At 44.4% G+C, this 18,858-nt stretch overlaps 1 protein-coding gene and 1 long non-coding RNA gene across 4 annotated transcripts in view; both read left to right on the forward strand.

Moving 5' to 3' along the window:
• The first annotated feature begins 426 nt into the window (after nt 1-426).
• Nucleotides 427-5,196, forward strand: LOC143488659 (uncharacterized). Its single transcript, XR_013124482.1, has 3 exons — nt 427-2,871; nt 3,066-3,209; nt 4,484-5,196. It is a non-coding gene; the product is annotated as an uncharacterized LOC143488659 (long non-coding RNA).
• A 2,945-nt stretch (nt 5,197-8,141) lies between these two features.
• Nucleotides 8,142-18,858, forward strand: part of nhsl2 (NHS-like 2) — a 56,201-nt gene continuing 45,484 nt past the window's right edge. The window contains exon 1 of one of the 3 annotated variants that reach the window (XM_076987505.1): nt 8,142-8,712. In XM_076987505.1, the coding sequence (XP_076843620.1) occupies nt 8,436-8,712 (277 nt within the window). In that variant the 5' untranslated portion in view covers nt 8,142-8,435. Of the gene's footprint in view, nt 8,713-14,429; nt 15,367-18,858 lie in introns of those variants that run through there. The other 2 variants (XM_076987506.1, XM_076987507.1) reach the window with 2 other exon arrangements.

Here is an 18,858-nt window from a genome sequence, read left to right on the forward strand (position 1 = left end):
ATCAGTTAAGCATGGCTGCAGCAAGAGTAAAAATGCCCAAGAACCTGAAGGCAGATGTATGATGGTAGGGAAGAGTTGGATAAAAGCACAGCCGTGTGTAAACTGTGCAACATGGAGGTGAAATATTGTGGGAATACCACAAATCTGAGAAATCATTTAACGCAACACCATCTTGATATTCAAAAAACGCCAGAACCCAAACTCCACTAGAGAAGGCATTTGCGATTAAACTATCTACAAGTTCTCCCCGTGCTAAAAAAATAACCGAAGTGCTTGAATTCCACCTTTTAAAGGTGTATGAACCCTGCAAATATGACTTTGTTCATTGCGCTGAAGCGCGGCGCGCAAAGTTACAAAATTCGAGACGTGCACAACCTCGTGAAGCAACAGTGCACGAGCGGAGCCACTGCGATTACATCATTTTCAGCGCGCGGACCCTCACGCCGGTCGCGACGCGTCAAGTATAAAGCTGTGAAGTTTTCTCAACAGCTGGCAATATTGTTACTGCACAAAGGAGCTGTCTCACTCCTCAACATGTTGATCAGCTCCTTTTCTTGCAGAAAAATTTGACAATCTCCAAGATGTCAGAAAGCAGTCATGAATAAATCTTAGTTTTTGGACCTTAATGTTTACAATATTCAGAACTATGTTCATAAATGTTTTTGTTACATGTTAAAAAAAAAACTTAATTTGCACCTTAAAAGGCTGTTCAAAACCGCTTTCAATGCCTTTTCTGGTAAAGGCTATGTGGAAGAGTGTGCATTAATTGATATTTAAAAAAGAATGTAACTGTTGTTCACAGTATAAACACTAATATCTTTATACATTTTAATAAAGTTCCTTGTATTATTACAACATTTCACATTCAAACTACACTTTTTATTGTAACTGAAATGTACCTACAAGAATCACTATTGAATCGAATCGAATCGAAAATCGAATTGAATCGTGACCTTGTGAATCGGAATTGAATCGAAATGGGAAATCAGTGGTGATACCCACCCCTACAGTGTAGTTAGTGTCTGATGTGGTTTGCACATGTCATCTGTAGCCGGGTTTCCATCCAAACCTTTCGAAAAAATAATGCGCAATTTCCAAGTTTCGGCAGAAAAAAATGTGAATTAAGCCTTGTTTCCATTCATTACAGTTATACGAATAAACTTTAGATCACGTGAGAGGACGCCAAACAATAGCGGTTTTTACATCCATCTGGCAGTTATGCATTTTTGCACGTTGAGGTTTTGAAAAAAATTTTTCTTTTTCTTTTCTATACACAGAGAAGGTAAATTCAATTTTTGCTCTCTCCAGAACTGTTTTTGTATGCATTTGCCATCTTTACATCGCGATCATGTACAGAACCACATGACTCGAGGCATGATACGTCATCGTTTGTGCGAAAAACCCTTTTCCATCCAGTTTTTCCGAATTTTGGCGATGCGATAGTCTAACTTTTCCACCTCCTCCTAGCGTAAAAATCTTTTTGCGATATTTGGGGCTTTTTTCTAATTTTGGACTTTTTCCATCCAGCTTTTTTCATGCGCATTTTCAAAATGCGCAAAAACTCGGTGGATGGAAAACCCTCTAATGATGAATAATCATAAACATGATATAAACATGAAACAGACCCTACTGACAGCCAATCACAATTCACATCCGGAAAACAGCCGCAGCCAATCCTGTCTGGGTCCCTCCCACGACTGTCAAAAATGAAACGAGCAGGAGTTTAAGCGCAAGCAGAAAGGGTGTGACAAATTTTTGTCGCGCAAGCAACTATCTCCTCGTGCGCGAGAGTAGTTTTTTTCGCGCGGGGAAGCATTTTTGACTTGGATTTGACCCCATAGTAATCTCTGTCCGCCCTCACAGTGGTAAATCCGTTCAGGTGAACACGAGAGTCCGATACGTTCTGGTTCAGGCAGGACTCCGTACTCACGGTACTCGCGCTGTGTCCGGATGAGAGCAGAGAGTTCGTCCGTCTTGTTCGCCAGTGATCGCACGTAGTCCATGGTGATGGAAGGGAGACAGGGCTTGTATCTCCTTTTCCTCTCCCGCCGCTTGTGTCCCGCTCTGCACCCTCTGTACGGTCGCCTCAGCTCGGCTGGAAGCTCCGGTCGAGACACAAACAACGGCGGCGTCTTCCGCAGCGCGAGCAGCTGATCCCGCGAGTAAACAATGCGGTGATGATGAGAGTAGTCTTGTAACTCCAACTAAGTCTAAGAGCATATGCAAACTGTATTAATGCCCATTACATGCTAGAAGTGTAAGAAAAAAAACACGTTTAGTTTTCAGTTGAAAACAGACAAGAGACACAAAAGAAACAGAACGACTGTCATTGGCAACCGCACGGAGCAGCGCTGGAAGAGTTCATTTGCAAACTCCTATCTCCATTTATGTATTTTTTTTATTGATAGTGTGCGTCGTTCAATGCACAATAACACATGACTTATGAATTAAATTGAATTTGAAATCCCTTGTTGTTTTTTGAAAGTTGAAAAAGTTCTGAAAGCCCTGCACTACCTGTTTCATTGTGCACCTGCAAGGAGGGAAGACGTTGTGTTAGTGACCAAGTGTGACAGATTTCCTCTGCCATTTTGTGGACATCGCTGGCTGGAAAACCTTCCAGCAGTTGAGAGAGCCATAGAAATGTGGCCATATATTGTCTCCTATGTGGATAAGGTCAAAGCCAAGAAGCTCCCCAATCCAAGGTCATCATCGTATGACATCGTCGCAGAAGCACGGATGGATTCCATTGTCCTGGCAAAGTTGCACTTCTTCACGAGTATCTTAAGAACTTTTCAGCCATTTCTCACTAAGTACCAGACAGATGCCCCAATGATTCGCTTCTTAGGCAGAGATTTGGAGGATCTAATCAGGGTAGGCCTAATGACAGCTGAAAATGTATTAAACGTTTAGTCATTTAAGCATCGTTACTTACAGAGGATATGAAAGATAAAACAAAGTAATGAATTTTCAGCATGTTGATGTTTGTTGAATATGTTGTAAATACAGTAATACTTATTCAGATTTTGATTATAATAATTACTATGCCTGTGCTATTCTGTTTTCAGAGCCTTCTCAGGCGGTTTATAAAGCGAAATGTCCAGATTGATGTTTCCCCAGTAAATCTGGTCAAGCTTGATGTGACAGACCAAAAATTTTGGGTCAGTCCAAAGCAAGTGGACATTGGCTTGGGAGCCACAGCTGCCCTCAAGGTACCATTTATTATCTTGGATGACTTCAACAATGTGCTACATCAGCTGCAAGTCATGGCCTGGCAGTTAGGGAACTGGTCTTGTGACCAGAGGGTCGTGAGTTCAATTCCCAGACCTGAGGCCATGACTGAGGTGCCCCTGAGCAAGACCCTTAACCCTCAATTGCTCACTTGTAAAAAAAAAATGAGATAAAAATGTAAGTCGCTCTGGATAAGGGCGTCTGCCAAATGCCATAAAATGTAAAATGTAAGTCATTTCACTACTTAAGTATTTATTCAAAAACAACCAAGAGAATAGATTAAGATTAGAAATCAAGCAGTTGACTTATTCACAGGATTTTAAAAATGTTGTGTAGTGTAAGTTACACATAGGGAGAGTTTATTTGATGTTTCAGGTGACATATGACTTTTGTGCATTTGACAGGGCGTGTCAGGCAGTCAGGGTGGAAGTGAGCGTGATGTGTTACAGTTCATGTGAGACAGCCAGAGTACTCTGTCAAAAATTTGTCAGAACATTCTATTGAAGTGCCCACTGAAGTACCCCACTGTCCGAAATATGCTGTGCCTGGACCCCCAAAAGATGCACACTGAACCAGACATGTGCTTGAAAAAAATGAAGGCCCTCATCATGAAATTTGTGCAGGACAAGAAGTTGTCAGGAGGAGTCACAGCGGGTAACATCTGTAGACATATTAGAAATAAGAACAGTTACCTATGGTTTAGCAAAGGGAGTCTTTAGGCACCTTCTTTAAACCAGTGGTTTTAAAAGTGGACACTAAGGGAATCATTTATTCTCACTATAATTCCAACAATAAATCACACAGTGACAGAATGTATGACAATTTTGGTCATAGGATTCATACACTTTTTGTAATAAGACCTCTAAAAGCAAAAATCTGTGGTCTAATTTGTGCCAGGGGTCCTTGACATGAGAAAGCTTGAGAACCACTGCTCTAAATGTTATTGCATCTCACCCTTCAATGTCGTTGACTAAGACAATATCTTATTTCAGTAAATATCCATATTTTAGATGTCAAGTTATACTAGCCTATTACTTGCATCTTTTTAGTATTTTATTTTATTGGAAACATAGCCTAGTAGGAGTTGTAACACATGTCTGTAGGCCTAATAAATGTTCTTAGACTTAGTTCAAATATAGTTGGAAATGTGAGATTCATTTTCCAGAGTATACTGAATATAAATCTCTTGTGATTTCCACAAAATATCATTTTAACTGGAAAATATACAAATGTGTTTGTCTTTATGTAAATGCAGGTGATAAGACTGCACAGCAGTTTCAGAAGTTCCTATTCAATGAGGCCAGAGGAGAGAAATTAATGGTTTTCAGTGCATTGGATGGGACATTGCGAGTTGACAGCTTCCTGCATAAGGCCATGGATGAATATGCAGAACTTTGGAGCTTTGGAGCATGGATTCCCCTAAACAAGGAGGTGGAGATGTGCAATATGTACGAGGACACTATAGTCTCACAGAGATTGATCTGCGACTATGTGAGGATGTGTGGTGGAGTGGTCACCACAAAGTGCCACTAACTAAAGAGCTGCGACCAAGATGGCAGAACTCATCTCTAAATCCCAACTTTATGAGAAAACGATGCAAGGACAAGAGAGGGGAGTTGATGGACCTAGACCATGAAATTGAGAAGAGAGTGGCAGACCTACGCTAAATGTCTTGGAGAATTTTGACCTCTGTTCATTGGTTTCTCTCTAAGATTCATGTGATAACATTTTGTGTTGTTTTGCAAACAGGCTGTTTTGAAGACTTTTTCTTAAAGCTTATCTACAACGCAGACTGCTTTACGTGTTATTTTATAATTCTGTATGGTTTCTACATGCAGGTCAGTGTGTTGTATGCTGCTTATGTATCTTATGCTGGCTCTGTTCTGCATCACAGTGGAACAAAATTGACAAGATTGTTGATAAAAAATGGGAAACGTTAAGTTTTGATTTTCAAAATGGGAGACAATAAATTGAAAATTTTTTACCAAAGTAATTTTTGGGTCTTATTATATGTATTGAGGTCTTAAAAATGTCTTTAAAATCATTAAATTTTACTTTTAAAATGGTGCAAGAACCCTGACCTAGCATTTGTTGAGGTCGTAGGGTTAGGGTTGGGTAATGACCTACTGGACCTGGGAGTGGTGGAAGCGCTTACTGGAGCGAAGTTGCTCTTTGCTGTCTGATGGACGATACTGTTTTTGGTGGATGCCAAGATGACATTCTCTCCTTGGAATGCGTAGTGCACAGAGTAAAGAGAGAGATGGGATAATGACTTAGGTTTGTTGAGGGTCTGGTCACCCTAGCTCCAGTGCAACTTGGGACTTGGGGAAGGTGTTTTTGTATTCTAGCAAGACAGTTCCATGCACACAGCAAAGTCCATAAAGACATGGTTTATGTGTTAAATTCCAGAGGCCTGACCTCAACCCTACTGAACACCTTTGGGATGAAGTGATTACATTGGTGACCTAGCTAAATGGAAGTCCCACAGAAACTATAAAATCTTGTAGAAAGTATTCTTGGATGAGTGGTTTTGGTTTTGGACTGGGAGGGACAAAAAGTATATATAAGAGAGAGGGGGGGGGGCATTTTGGTTTTGTTCATGGAAGTGAATCGTATGAATCTGCACTAAGGCTTAATGTATAGGCAAGTTAGACCTTTGTGTGGTATAAAGTAGGTGAAGTGCACCATTTCACAGATTTGAAATGATTGCAGTGTACTGTAGCACAGGAGCTGGTGGTAACCTGTTTCTGTAGTAAAGACGCTGATTTCATTAATGTAGAAATCAATCCAAATAAATGAAAAATGTCAAATAATTTTTGAAAATCATATGTAGCTCCATTCTGTATTACCTACTTTGTTCCAACATCATTCTCTGTAAACTGTATGTGGTAGACTGCAGTTTTTACTACCTGGAAAGACACTTCAGATATATTTAATCAGGGCCAACATTTCATAGATTTAACGGCTTTCGAAGACCTGTTGTTTTCAGTGGAGAATCAGTGCATATGTAGGCCAGGGCCAAGCTCAAAATGTCCCAAGGTAACTGGCCTAGACCAGACATGTCAGAGGAGGAGGATATGCTTGTGTGTGCATGTGTGTGTGTGCTCCACTTTAGCACAGCTCTTCTCCAGAAGGCCATATGGGTCCTGCTGGGTCCCAGCCTGTCTCTCCTGCTGCTCCACAGTGCCGCAGCACGGTTCTGATCAGCCCAGCTCCAACTCACACTGCTGGGGGCTCGCGGCCAGAATACAGCACATGCACGGGCTCTGGTGTCCTTGAGTTTAAGTTACACAATGTGCGTAGAGTGTTTTGGTTCCTCTTCCCGATTAAAGCATTAGGAATAGTATTTGTGTTCCGTGTCAGGGCTGCACAATATGACAGAGAAAAAAAGTATGTTGTACATCTTGTAACATTAGAGCACAAAGAGGAACCATCAGTGATGTGGCTAAGATATGCCTGTTATTTTGACCAAAATCATGTGCTTGTCATGTTTACAAAAATGTACTTTTTAAAGAGTGTTTTCTTGAAGATGGAACCCTCCTTCCGTATCAGTGTTGCAAAGGCCAACATTTCAATAATGATAAATGAATCATATTTATTGTGAAGCCCTAGTCTTGAATGTTTATCTGAACTGACCAATAGGCCAACATTTCAATAATGATAAATGAATCATATTTATTGTGAAGCCCAATTCTGGAGTGAACTTCCATTTGCAGTATTTTTTCTTAAGGGATCTTTTGTCATGAATATGTAAAAACGTGATTAAGCGAAAACCAAAATTAGCACAGCTTCTTAAAATAGTGCTGATATATGTTTTGCAGCAGGTCTGATGTGTTTCCGGCATCTCCTTAATTAGCCGTGTATGATGTGTGGCCATCAGAGCTGTGAAATGGACCCGTTTTGTGCAATCAAGCCCTTTGAAACTGAAAAGTGAAACTTGCCAGTCTCCAACACAGCTCGCGGCCTCACTGACATCCCCCCTGTGCATAAGAAAACATCACTTTGATCTGATTACACAAGAGCTTTTTGGCTTCACAGTCATATTTGGCAGATACGTGCACACACAGTCAGAAAGTCCCGAGAAGGAAAAGGCTAGATCAGAGATCAGAGTTGCAGTGAGGGGGGGCTGAGGGGGAGTCAGGTCCTCCAAGAGTGTTTCTGCTCATGCGTTTGGGTTGTGTGTGTGGGGTTAGGCAGGGGACCTGGAACAATGGAGACAGTCATGTTGCTCCAGCAGCCAAGCAGGGCCTCCACATGTTTCCAATCAGGTCCGCTGCATGTGACAGACCTGCACGGAAACGTGTTTGATAAGACCAGGGGACACGGGCGACGGGCCTGCTCTTCTTCCTCAGTCCTCTTCATCTCAGCGCAGTATTCAGCCTGTAGTTATCGGAGACATAAGATTGGACAAACAACATCTAGGTGAGCCAAGTTCTGGTTTAGGGTGGGGGTGCATACGCGCACCAGATGTGTGCTTAGGGAGGGGTGAACATGTGGAGGAATGGGTGTAAAGAGTGGGTTTTTTTTTTCTTTTTGCTGAACCCGGTGCATTCTTCGAGGAAGGAAATTTTACTTTACATTGTCCAAATGCAGCTTTTAAAAACTCGTCCCTCAAACGTCCTTCTCTTCTAACATAAGATTGTGTACTGACGTTCAATATAACTTATTGACATCAGTGAGACGGCACTTGTGGAAGCCTGTGCTATTCTGATAGCTGGTTTTTGTTGTTTGTTTTATCTGAAAGATGCTGTTTACTGTGTGAACTCCAGTGCTCCAGGGATTACGATTCTTATGCACGAGTTGCAAACAGCACCCCCTTTACTGTCAGCCAACCAAACACGTTTCTAAATTGAACTGTCAAAATGGAGCGCGCCAGACACGATAACTCCGTCGAGAAATTATGCAGTTATGTGTAAGAGTCAGCGGATCAGTTGGGTGTAAATACCCTCCAGCTGGACAGGGTTGTGTATGCGTGACGTCTAATATCTGCTGAAGGACATTGGGCTTTTGAAACCTCCCTCGCAGGTTTCGATGCTGGAAGAATGTTTCCTATTGTAGGGTAATAGAGCTCCGCACAGTGGACAATCAATTGCAATACAAAAAAAATGCCTCCACTGTACTCACGAATCGGATCCAGGTTCTTCAGCAACAGAGTTCATCGCAAGGAAAACATACATTAACAAGAGTGGGAGACAACAGAAAAGAAGATGCCGTTTTGCAAGCGAACAATAGCGCCCAAAGATGTGTGCAAAAGTGCTACGAAGACTCGGGGGGCGATTTTCACGGACTTGGTGGACGTTTGCGGCTTTACCCTGTGCTCCATTCTCAGACAGCTCTCGGATTTATCCAGGCAGTCGGTCAGCATCCTGGAGGAGCTCGAGGGCGAGCTCGCGACCATTTGTTATCGATCCGGAACGCTGGAGAACAAAGTTATTAATTTGCAAAGACACATATCAGTACTTGCGAGCAAACCGCCACTAAAGAGTAAGATGCCCACAATTACTTTCAGCTCACTAAAAAATCGTATTGCTTGTTTTAATCACTTGTTATTTTCTTAACCCAAGTTCAAGGCTAGCTTTGGTTCATGTCGATGAAATATCTAAGCTGTTGCAGCGTTCAATAGATGACAAAAGTATGTGATCACATGACTTTATAATTGTTGTATTATCACATGCCCTCTTACACAACACACATATCAAAGTTGAAGTATCTTAGACTATTGATACCTGCCTTGCCGCCGTTTGGAGAAGTGAAAATGAATCACGACTAAGGCGCGTGTCTGTACTGTATTATTTATTAGCGACATTACCCCAATTTGTAGGAATGTTTATGTATTTGGCACATATGTGATTTGATATTTAAGTAGATCGAATAACAGCGGAACAGATTTGTAAGCCAAGACACAATGTTGTTAATGAAATCAAGAGGCGTTTGTTTACATCCATTTGCTGCTGTGTAGGCTGCCGTCGGCCCCTATTATAATTTCCAGCGTAACTAAGCTACAGGGCAGAGTAAGAGAGATAAATACTACAAGAGTATATTATGTGTCCACACACAAAAACTTAAACCATAGATAGAATCGCTATAGAGTCCAGCACAAGCAAGAGATTCACTTGTCTAAACAAGAGAATCTGTGTATCCACCGAAGTCATTTGACAGCTATCCAGATTTAAGCCTGAATAGATCTTCTGTCAGTTCCTCATTATCAGCAGACAAAAAGCTTGAACTTGGTCCGCAAATCGTATTAATCGAAATCAAATTCATCAGTCAAAATGACTTTAACACCCGCTCGTCTTCATACTTCTTAATTTTCATTTTCTGTTCCACAGTTTTGGCATGCTCTTCCAATACCTCCTCCTACGCTGCTCTGTGTTGCTATGCTGAAGAAGAGCAGGACGTTTCCCGTGTCCACTTCCTTTGTCTTAGCAGAGGATGGTGAACCTTGATCCAGGATGTCTGGGAATGTGGCACAGTCCATCTTTGGTGTACCTCTGGTTGGAGAAGTCCATCTTTGGTGTACCTCTGTGGTTAAGGGATAAATTGATCTTTGGTGTGCCTCTGTAGTTGGAGGAGAACTATGTCTTTGGTGTACCCCTATGGCTTTAGGAATAGTTAATCTTTGGTGTACCTCTGGTTGGAAGAGAAGTCCATCTTTGGTGTACCGCTGTTCTTGGAAGAGAGCATTTGTTAAGGAGGCCCGGGGTGAAGCCTTGGTCACTAGCAGACTGGTGACAGTCTGGTGACAGCTCAGCATGGGGCGTTAATCCAAGATCTCATTCATCTCATCTGAATCCATCTCATCCAGTTTTTGATCAAATATGTTGTGTGCACATTTGCATGCACAAAAGATATAGATGTTGTAAACAAGGCTGAAACCCATATTCAAACCTTTGTACGTGCCACTTTAACTTTCCCACACAGTATAACTCTGTACCATCTCCTTTCTCTCTCTTCACTTGCTAAGCTGCATGTTGTCGTGAGTAAATAGGCAGCATGCTCTCGTGCAGTTCTTAACTCTTTATCTGTGGTGGATGCTACAGATTAATATACCAAGGTGGCCTTATCTCTGTCTCTGATAGCTATGGGTTGAACACTGCACTTAAATGAACTCTGTGTGCTGGGCTTCAGATGTATGACTTTCTGGTGATGTCTGATATATTCAGTTTTTATTTAAATGCTGCTAGTGCTTATAGAGAGTCGAACCTTGAAATTAATAATGTAAAGAGTAATAGTTGTGAAGACAGATGTTACAGGAGGCCTGCCCTAAAGGCAGACATTCTTGTATGGCTTTCTTGTGCCTGAAAAACAAGCTGCTTTAGCTTCGTTCACGTGTCTTTTGTAGTCAGAAAGATTAAGAGCAATTGTAATGAGGCAGAGTAACAGAGAGAGAGAGAGAGAGAGAGAGAGAGAGAGAGAGAGAGAGAGAGAGAGAAGGGTAAGCGACATGATAGAGAGGGTGAATAAGAGAGCTGAGGGGGGAGGGAGATGTAGAAAGAGGAAGAAAGAGAATGAGTGGGAGAGATAGTGGGAGAGAGAGAGATAGTGAGAGAGAGGGGGGGGGGGGGCAGGCCAAATCTGAATAGAGTGACGGAGATTGTTCTAGTGGGGAAGATAAATTCAGGTAAAATGCAGAAGAAACTATTAACAACTTCCTGTCTTGGCTGTGTGCCCGAGTCCCCTCTTGTGTGCCACAATCCCCCCCTCCTCCCCCTATAATTCAAATCATGTTATTTTTCTCCTCTATTGCTTTCTTGGCTCTGTCTCTGGTTGCTGCGGCAACATTCCAGCTGTGTTAGGTGCCAGAAGTAAGCCAGATCAGCCTTTCTGTCTTAAAGACTAAAGTGAAGCGTCCTGCGCAGAAGAATGTCTCCAATAAAAGTTAATGGAGTGCCACATTAACCCCCCTGCTCAATTATTTTGGAACGTTCCATTCCAAAGACGCAGCAGTGAGCACAAAGCAACCAATTTGTCAGCTGAAATCAAAAGCAACAGTTGCGCAACATGTCCAAAGAGCTCTGGCCCGTCCAAGAGCTATGTTACCACCCCTCCCCCTGTTTCTCTCTCTTTCTCTCTCTCCCTCTCTCCCTCTCTCCCTGTCTCCCATCCCGTGGGAAAACGAGGATGTCCAGTTGAGGGCTGAGAGTGGGATTTACATGGCTGGCCTGTCATGTTGACTGAGGCAGTGGTGAGCGCTTTAGCGTTCATGATGAGGTCATCTCGCCTCGGGGAGCAGTTTCATATAAATACATGCGCCTGACTGCAGGCAACAGGTCTGAGGTTTCAGTTCGCAAAAAAAAGATCAGTGCTGTGTTTTGAAGGACGAATTTTACAGGTGTGTGTGTGTGTGTGTGTGTGTGTGTGTGTGTGTGCGTGCGTGCGTGTGTGTGTGTGTGTGTGTGTGTGTGTGTGTGTGTGTGTGTGTGTGTGTGTGTGTGTGTAAAATGTTTGACATGTGCAGTACAGTGCTTGGGTTTCCTGTTCTTGCACCCTGGATCTGGACAGTAGTACAGAACCTCTTGGCTGCAGAGTCTCTGGCTCTGGGGCCGAATGACACAAAGCATGTGTGCCCCCACTCCAACATCTTCCCTCTTCCATGCTGACGCAGCAGCTCGGCACACCAGATGCTCCTGCTCTCAGGCTCTGAGTGCTGGACAAGACCACTAGAGTACGAGCCCACATGTTCCAGGAGGGACGTGGATGGGGGGGGCTCACACCTGCAGCCCAGCCGCAGGCGTTTGGTGCCGGACCTGCAGCGTTACACGGGCTGTGATACCCACCGGGCCTTGCGGGGGAGTGCGAGGTGCCCAGCGTGGCGGGATCAGGTGGACGGAAACTTGGGCGGCACTTTCCATTTGCACGGCAGCGCGGGGGTCCGGTTTTCCATTACTTCAACAAAAAGTGTTCCTTGCTTTTTCGTTCTGCATATTTTGACAGCGCTCTGGAAATGGCAGGCCATCTCGCACACTGTGGATCCTGCGTTGTGTTTACTCTGTCTCTCCCTTCAGATTCATATCGTCCGAGAGCGCTGAGATCCACTTCCTTTAGACCACAGCGCATGCACACACACATAAACACACACACACACACACACACACACACACACACACACACACACACAAACGTTGCACACCACAGTTCACAGACTTACTGTATATCCCAAGTGATCTGTGTTTGGAAGAGGCACAAAAATGTGGGTAGTTCATTATGCAGTGCGTTTGCTAAAGCAAGAATTCATTTTGAAAGTCGGTTCTGTCAAAACACTCCTGTCTCGGCTTTGTGTAGGTAGCTGCACACGGAGGGAAGGAAGCGTTCCAAAACCCAAGATGCCCACTTGATAAAGTGCTCCAACATTGTAAGTCAGGATGGCTTGTTACCATGGAAATAAAGAGCACTTAAAGTGTCCTAAAACTATTACAGTGTAACGACCACAACTGTAAGTCTCAGCCCATGTGAAGTAGCTGGGCGTTCATGCGTAACGCTGTCGGAGCTTCTGACCTGCAGGTGGGACATGTGGGTGTTAAGCAAGATGGCAGACCTAGAGAGGTAGTGAGGGTTCCTGCAGATGGCCAGTGCTGTTTCTGGCCGGGTGGAGGAGACTCAGTCTGGCCTGACCCACTGGGTGAGAGGGTTAGACTTAGGCTTAGGTTTAGTTGCTCTTCTGGGCAACCCAGGAAATGTGGAGATGCCTCGGGCACATCCACGTGGCCGGGTCGGTTGTAAGGAGTCGGCATTGTGGTATCGTAAGCTGTACTGGGCGAACTCAGAGTGGGACGGTGGCATCAGTGCTCTAAATGACAGACTCGGGGTTATTTAGTCCGGTGAGATGCTGTGTAATCACTGTCTGCTCGATGCTCTCTCATTGTGAAATGCTGTGGGGCAGGTGCTGATTTCACACACCAGCACGATTTCACAGAACCCATGACGCTTTGAAATACACATGCATAGTCACTGTTACTATAGAAACAACAGGCATTCACACAGTCCTAGCTTTCGGAAAACGGCCCGTCTTTTAATATAGTGACCATGCGAGTGCTTCCTGTGTGACGAACCCCTCCTACTCTCACGCCTTCTCTCCGTGCTGGTTGGGCACAGTGTTTCTCTGGTCAGACAGCAGGCTGACCAATCACGAACTCAGCCTGCAGCTTGCTAGCGTTCCCGCAGTGGCTGTGAAGGTTCTTACGGTGGTGCCCGTTCTGTGTGGTTCTAGCTCGCGTTGAGCCAGGGTTTGGGTGCGCTTTATCTATTTACTGTTAAAGGGGAAAGGTAGCCCCCTTTAACTGGACAATGGCTCTTTGTCAAGATCAACAGACAGGCGAGGCTTGTCAAGTGTAATAGACGGAGAATGATTTCCAGATGGTTGTGAAGCCAGTGGAGTGGAGGAGAGAAAATAGGGAAGGGTCTAAACTTGCAGAGTAAATACAGAGAGTAGAGGGGAGTGTTTGGGTGTTGGGGTGCGTTATGTATCGCAGCAAAGAGCCATGTCTTCTGTTTGGGTGGCAGTTTGTGACCCCTGCAGTTATATATGTGTCTGGTTTTGTATATCTGGGTTGAGTCTGTGCAGTCTCTATTGGGACAGTGTTTTATGTGGAGACAAGCACAGATAATGGCTAGAAAAGCCTGCCTGTGGGCTGGGTCTCGTAGGGGCAGACTGCAGTTGCAGTGCTGCGTAATGCTGGCAGGTTTTAGCACGGAGCACAGGAAGTGAGGTGTGAGTGGGCACTAAGAGAACAGGCAGTGCTGCATGTGTAGCTCACACTGAGGTTTCACTCTGCTTGCATGATGAGGACCGTATGTGTGAAGGCACCCCCCCCGTGCTCCTACCCGCCACAGGACTTCCAGCCCCGCCCCTGCTGGATGTCACACACACACACACACACACGTCCCCTGCTGCTCCTGTTGGTAAACATTTCAGAGACACGTTGCACGACACGGGGACTTTGAAGCCTTTCCTGTTGAATTCTTCATCGCTTCATCGTTCTGATTTCAAATCGCCAACTCCAGAGCTTAAACTCGGACCCTCTCCCAGCAGGTGGCCCGTAAACATGCTCCTCCCGACAATAATTCCCTCCCTCTGGGGTGCTCAGGATCACCACACACACACACACACACACACACACACGCGCACGCGCAGGTGGCCGTGCAGGAAGCTGAAGAGCCTGCGGTGGAACACGCCTCATTTTAATCGGGAAGGTGAAACTCGTTGGGTTGTCATAATCTCTGTCTTTCCCCACCGCATTATTGCAGCGTATGGATCTGCAGAGCCATAATGCAGTCAGATTGCTCATATAAATCTTGCGTAGTGTATACAGCAATAAGGCCGTGGTGGACGTGGCACTGGCAGAGTGCATGAGCACTTTCAGACCAATCCTGGATGCTTTTGGCAAATGCACAAAGCGTATTTGTGGCAGGCAGCAGCAGTCCGTGTATGCCCTTTATGAAAATGTGTGTGTGTGTGCTGTATGTGTGTGTATAGGTCCATGGGGAACAAATGTCCCCACAAGGATAGGAACATCTGACATTTTTGACCTTGTGGGGACCAACCTTGTGTACAAATGCTTTTTTCCCATTTCTAAAACAAAACCAAACTATTTACATTTGGGTTTTGATGTTAAGGTGAGGTTGAGGGTTAGTTGTACGCGTAGCATTAATTAACTGCAGTAACCATTATATCAGTGAAAGGTCCCTACAAGGATATTAAACAAAACTGTGTGTGAGTAAGAGAGAGAGAACCGTGGTGTGGCACTGACACTGCAGAATTTGCTGCAGTGTGTATGTAGAGGCGTGTAGCTGATGAGAGAGAGAGAGGGAGAGAGGGATGGAGGGAGCTCTCTCTATGCCTCACTGCAAACACTTTTATGTTTCAGAGTGGCCGGAGGAGATAAACAGCTAATGTTCTGACTGACACCTTAACTTGCTGTGCGCTGAGCAGTTAATTTGCTTGTGAGTATGTGCGTGTGCCTGTGAGAGTGTTTGTGTCGGGAGAGTTTGTGTAGGGGTACGTTCGTGCGCGCACGCGCAGGTGTGTGTGTGTGTGTGCTGTCGGGGCGATGCGGTGGAAGCGGAGGAGATCACCAGGACAGGGAAGGCAGGTGGAGACCAAGAGTTCAGAGGCTGCTTTCTCCATGCCCTTCTTCAGAGGTAACGCACCCGCATGCGCGTGAGACTTTGTGTGTGCAACAGATTTCACATTTCGGTTGTTGGAAAATTGTAGGTCAGCGCTACGGTTCTTGTGTGTATGTGTGTGAGGGTAAATGAGAGTGTGCAAGTGTGTGTATGTATGTAAGTGTAAATATGTGATTCATAGACTGACTGCTATGTATATACGATTGTGTGTGTGTCTGTGTGTGTGTGTGTGTGTGTGTGTGTGTGTGTGTGTGCGCGTGTGCTGTATACATTATCTGTACACTGTATACACGCCTTGTTGACTAACGTGCACTCAGCATGTGGTGCAGTCTCAGTTTTGGCCATTCATCACTCATTCCTGATACACTCCCGGCTGTGCTCAGTCACAAACACACCGGCACTTCTAAACATCGGACTTAAACAGTGCTCCTGCTCTCTGACACGAACTTGCACAAGACAGTACATGAAACTCAAGAAAACAGTGAAAAGAGTGAAATTATATGGAGAAATGCAACAGTGTAAATCACGGCCCTTCGGAGAATGCAACGAACAACAGACTGAAAGTCCCCAGCCCTCTCTGGGGCAGGTCTGTGAGCAGGTCTGTGAGCAGGTCTTTGATGCTGACATCTCATGATTCCACAGCTCACACAGCGACATGTACATCTGAACCTGTGTTTGGCCCTCTTGAGCTTTATGGCTGGCGTGTTTCTCAGTTGTGAATGTGGTCTGCGCAGTGCCGACATGTCTGCAGTCTCCACATCTGTGCTTCCTTTCATGTCTTCTTGTTTTGGTGGAAAAAAGAAAGAAAGAAAGAAAGAAAGAAACAGCATGGAGGAATAAGAGGGTGCATTCAGCTATGCCTTCTGGGCTGTGGCTATGGAGGCTGTTCATTTCTGCCATCACATGAAACAGGCAGAACTGAAAGGGTGCATAGAACATATTGGATTATGTGGCATTATTGTGTATTTAACATTGATCTGATATGTCGGGTATTAAAATTTTTAAATGGCTTCCTTCAGAGGCAACCATTTTTTGGTTTGTGTGTAAGTGATGTTACAGGGCTGTCCAGATAAAACGATGTTTAAATGGAAGTGCACTGAATTTTATATGTAGAGATGCAGACTTTCATTTATTTACATTGTTGGATGTCATGCTCTGTGAGGACATGTCAGCTCCCTTGTGTATTCACTAATATTTCATATAATCCATATTTCATGAAATGTATTTTTTTTAGTTGTCTGATAATGATACAGAGGAGCAGTCCTGAATGTTCTGACTGAGTTATTTGATTCATCCTTGCTTTCAGTTGTTGGATCAGATTAAAGGAAGGAAACAGTATTTGGTTAGCGCACATTCGTTTCAGTAACAGTGGTACCAGTGGTTTTGCTCTTCGGTCACGTTGTGACCAGTTGCAGCCTCTAGTGCACACATAAATGTAGGTGGGACTCACTCTGGTTTTCTGAGACCAGTCTAATGTATGACACGAGTAAGGGGTTTTAACTCCTGAGTCCTGAATCTGTGATTCTTCAGGAAAAAAAGAGCAGAATCTACTGATAGGCAGATACGGCTTTATACGTGCTCTCTGATTGGTCAGGACATTTCCAGATACGTTGCTTGGGCTCAGTGTTTGGTTCGTATGTTCTGCACAGATCTTGCATCGCCCCAAACACAACTGTCATGATATGCTGAGGTAATGTGCTGGCAGTGTTTGAGAATTTTCGCCCTCCTGCCTGGCGCAATTAGCTCATCGTTGGCAGACGTACCTGACAACCCACCCTGTGTTTGTTTGTCTGTTGTGCTGTTATTTTTGATGGGGACTGCTGTGAGGCCAGTGCTACATGAGCAGGTTTCGTTCTACCGTCTCAGCGCCGCGTGCTTGCCGGAGGGACTGGAGCCACACCTTTGGCATGCTAGGACAGCTGCTCCACTGTCAATAATGTACATCCAGCCCCATTCGCACTGATCTGAGAGCAGCTGTGGGATTTCTTTTAGAATAGTTATGATAATAGTTTGAGGTGGGCAAGCCGAAGACCTGTGATGGTGTCTGGCCAAGCCAATCTAACTGGGGAAAGGGTATTCTCATGTAATGAAAGCAACTGAAATCATTTCACTTGAGATCATTAGTTTCTGTAAACTGTTGTGTTGTGGTGTCACCTTTAAAAAGGGTTAGACTATATTAGTATGTTAAAAGTGAATGCACACTGGTGAGTTTGCACAAAGGTGAGTTTCCTATGATAGTGAATATGGATGTCGTGTGCTATCAGCAGTGACCAAGTAGTGTCGGACTTAATGTGAAAGACCAGTTGTTGATTTAGCTCTGGTCCTACTTAGATTTCTGCGATGATCTCACAGCTGTAACCAAACACTCTAAAGCACTTTTCGAATCTGCCTCCAGAGTGTCTTTCCCCCATGTGGTGTGACATCATCCTTTTCTCTTCAAGTAAAACATTTTCAGTAGTCCATTTTTGGAGTGTGAATCAATCTGGTCAATGGTTGAATTAGATAAGGGTGGACTGGTTGTATGTCATTGTGTTATGAAAACATGTTGTCTTGTTTTTTTGTTTTTCTTTGGTCACAGCCAGCCATCTCTGGCTCTGTGATTTGATTGGACACATCCTGCACGTCAGGAATTGTGAAATATGAGGGAACTGTGAGCTGAGAGGAGGGAAAAGCGGCAAAATAGTGCTGACTGCCCATGCTTATTCCTCAGGAGAGTAACTGAGTATGGTGTGTGTGTGTGTGCGTGTGTGTGTGCGTGTGTGCGTGTGTGTGTGTGACTCCCTGGGATAAAGGCGTTAGGGCGTCCCCCGTTGGCCCAGAATGCTCAGCAGATGTTTTTCACTCTCCGTTCTCTTATTAATCTGCAGTCATGTGACTGAAAGTGGAGCTACACAATAGTTTTGTCCTTTCCTCCTGTTCTCCACCTTTCCCTAATTTTCTCCACCTTTCCCTCCTGTTCTCCACCTTAGGAATTGCACAGCTCTAGTGTTACTATAAATAGACTCCTCTCGGTCAGCTGGTCATTCCAGAAACTGGCAACTGTTTTTGCTTTGTCATGCACACTTTCTCCACACACTCATCGAGGATCCCCATCATGTCATTCGCCTGAATCCTTCTCACGGTGTACTAGGTGTGCCCTCGAGGTCAGCCAATGTACTGGAGGAGGAACTGGGCCTCTGCACAACCTACAAAGCATTTTATGCTAGACTGCTGATCTACAACCAAGATAATCATCCTAGATCCATGAAATTGTCCCCAGAATTGTATACATTTTCAGCATGGATGTCAAAAGCATTCAACCTCAGACCTGCGGCTCTTACCTTCACAATAAGCTAATCAGATTTCATAAGTGTCCTGATTTACACACTATACAGCCCGAGGTTATGGGTGGAAGTGTGGGGTGAGACAGAGTGTTCAATTACATTTACAGGCTGCCTTGGCCTCTATTGTCGATGGTGTCCACTCTGCTGTCATTGGTGTCTACTCTTCTGTCATTGGTGTTTATCC

Source organism: Brachyhypopomus gauderio, unplaced genomic scaffold, assembly GCF_052324685.1.
Source record: "Brachyhypopomus gauderio isolate BG-103 unplaced genomic scaffold, BGAUD_0.2 sc52, whole genome shotgun sequence".
Lineage (NCBI taxonomy): Eukaryota > Metazoa > Chordata > Actinopteri > Gymnotiformes > Hypopomidae > Brachyhypopomus > Brachyhypopomus gauderio.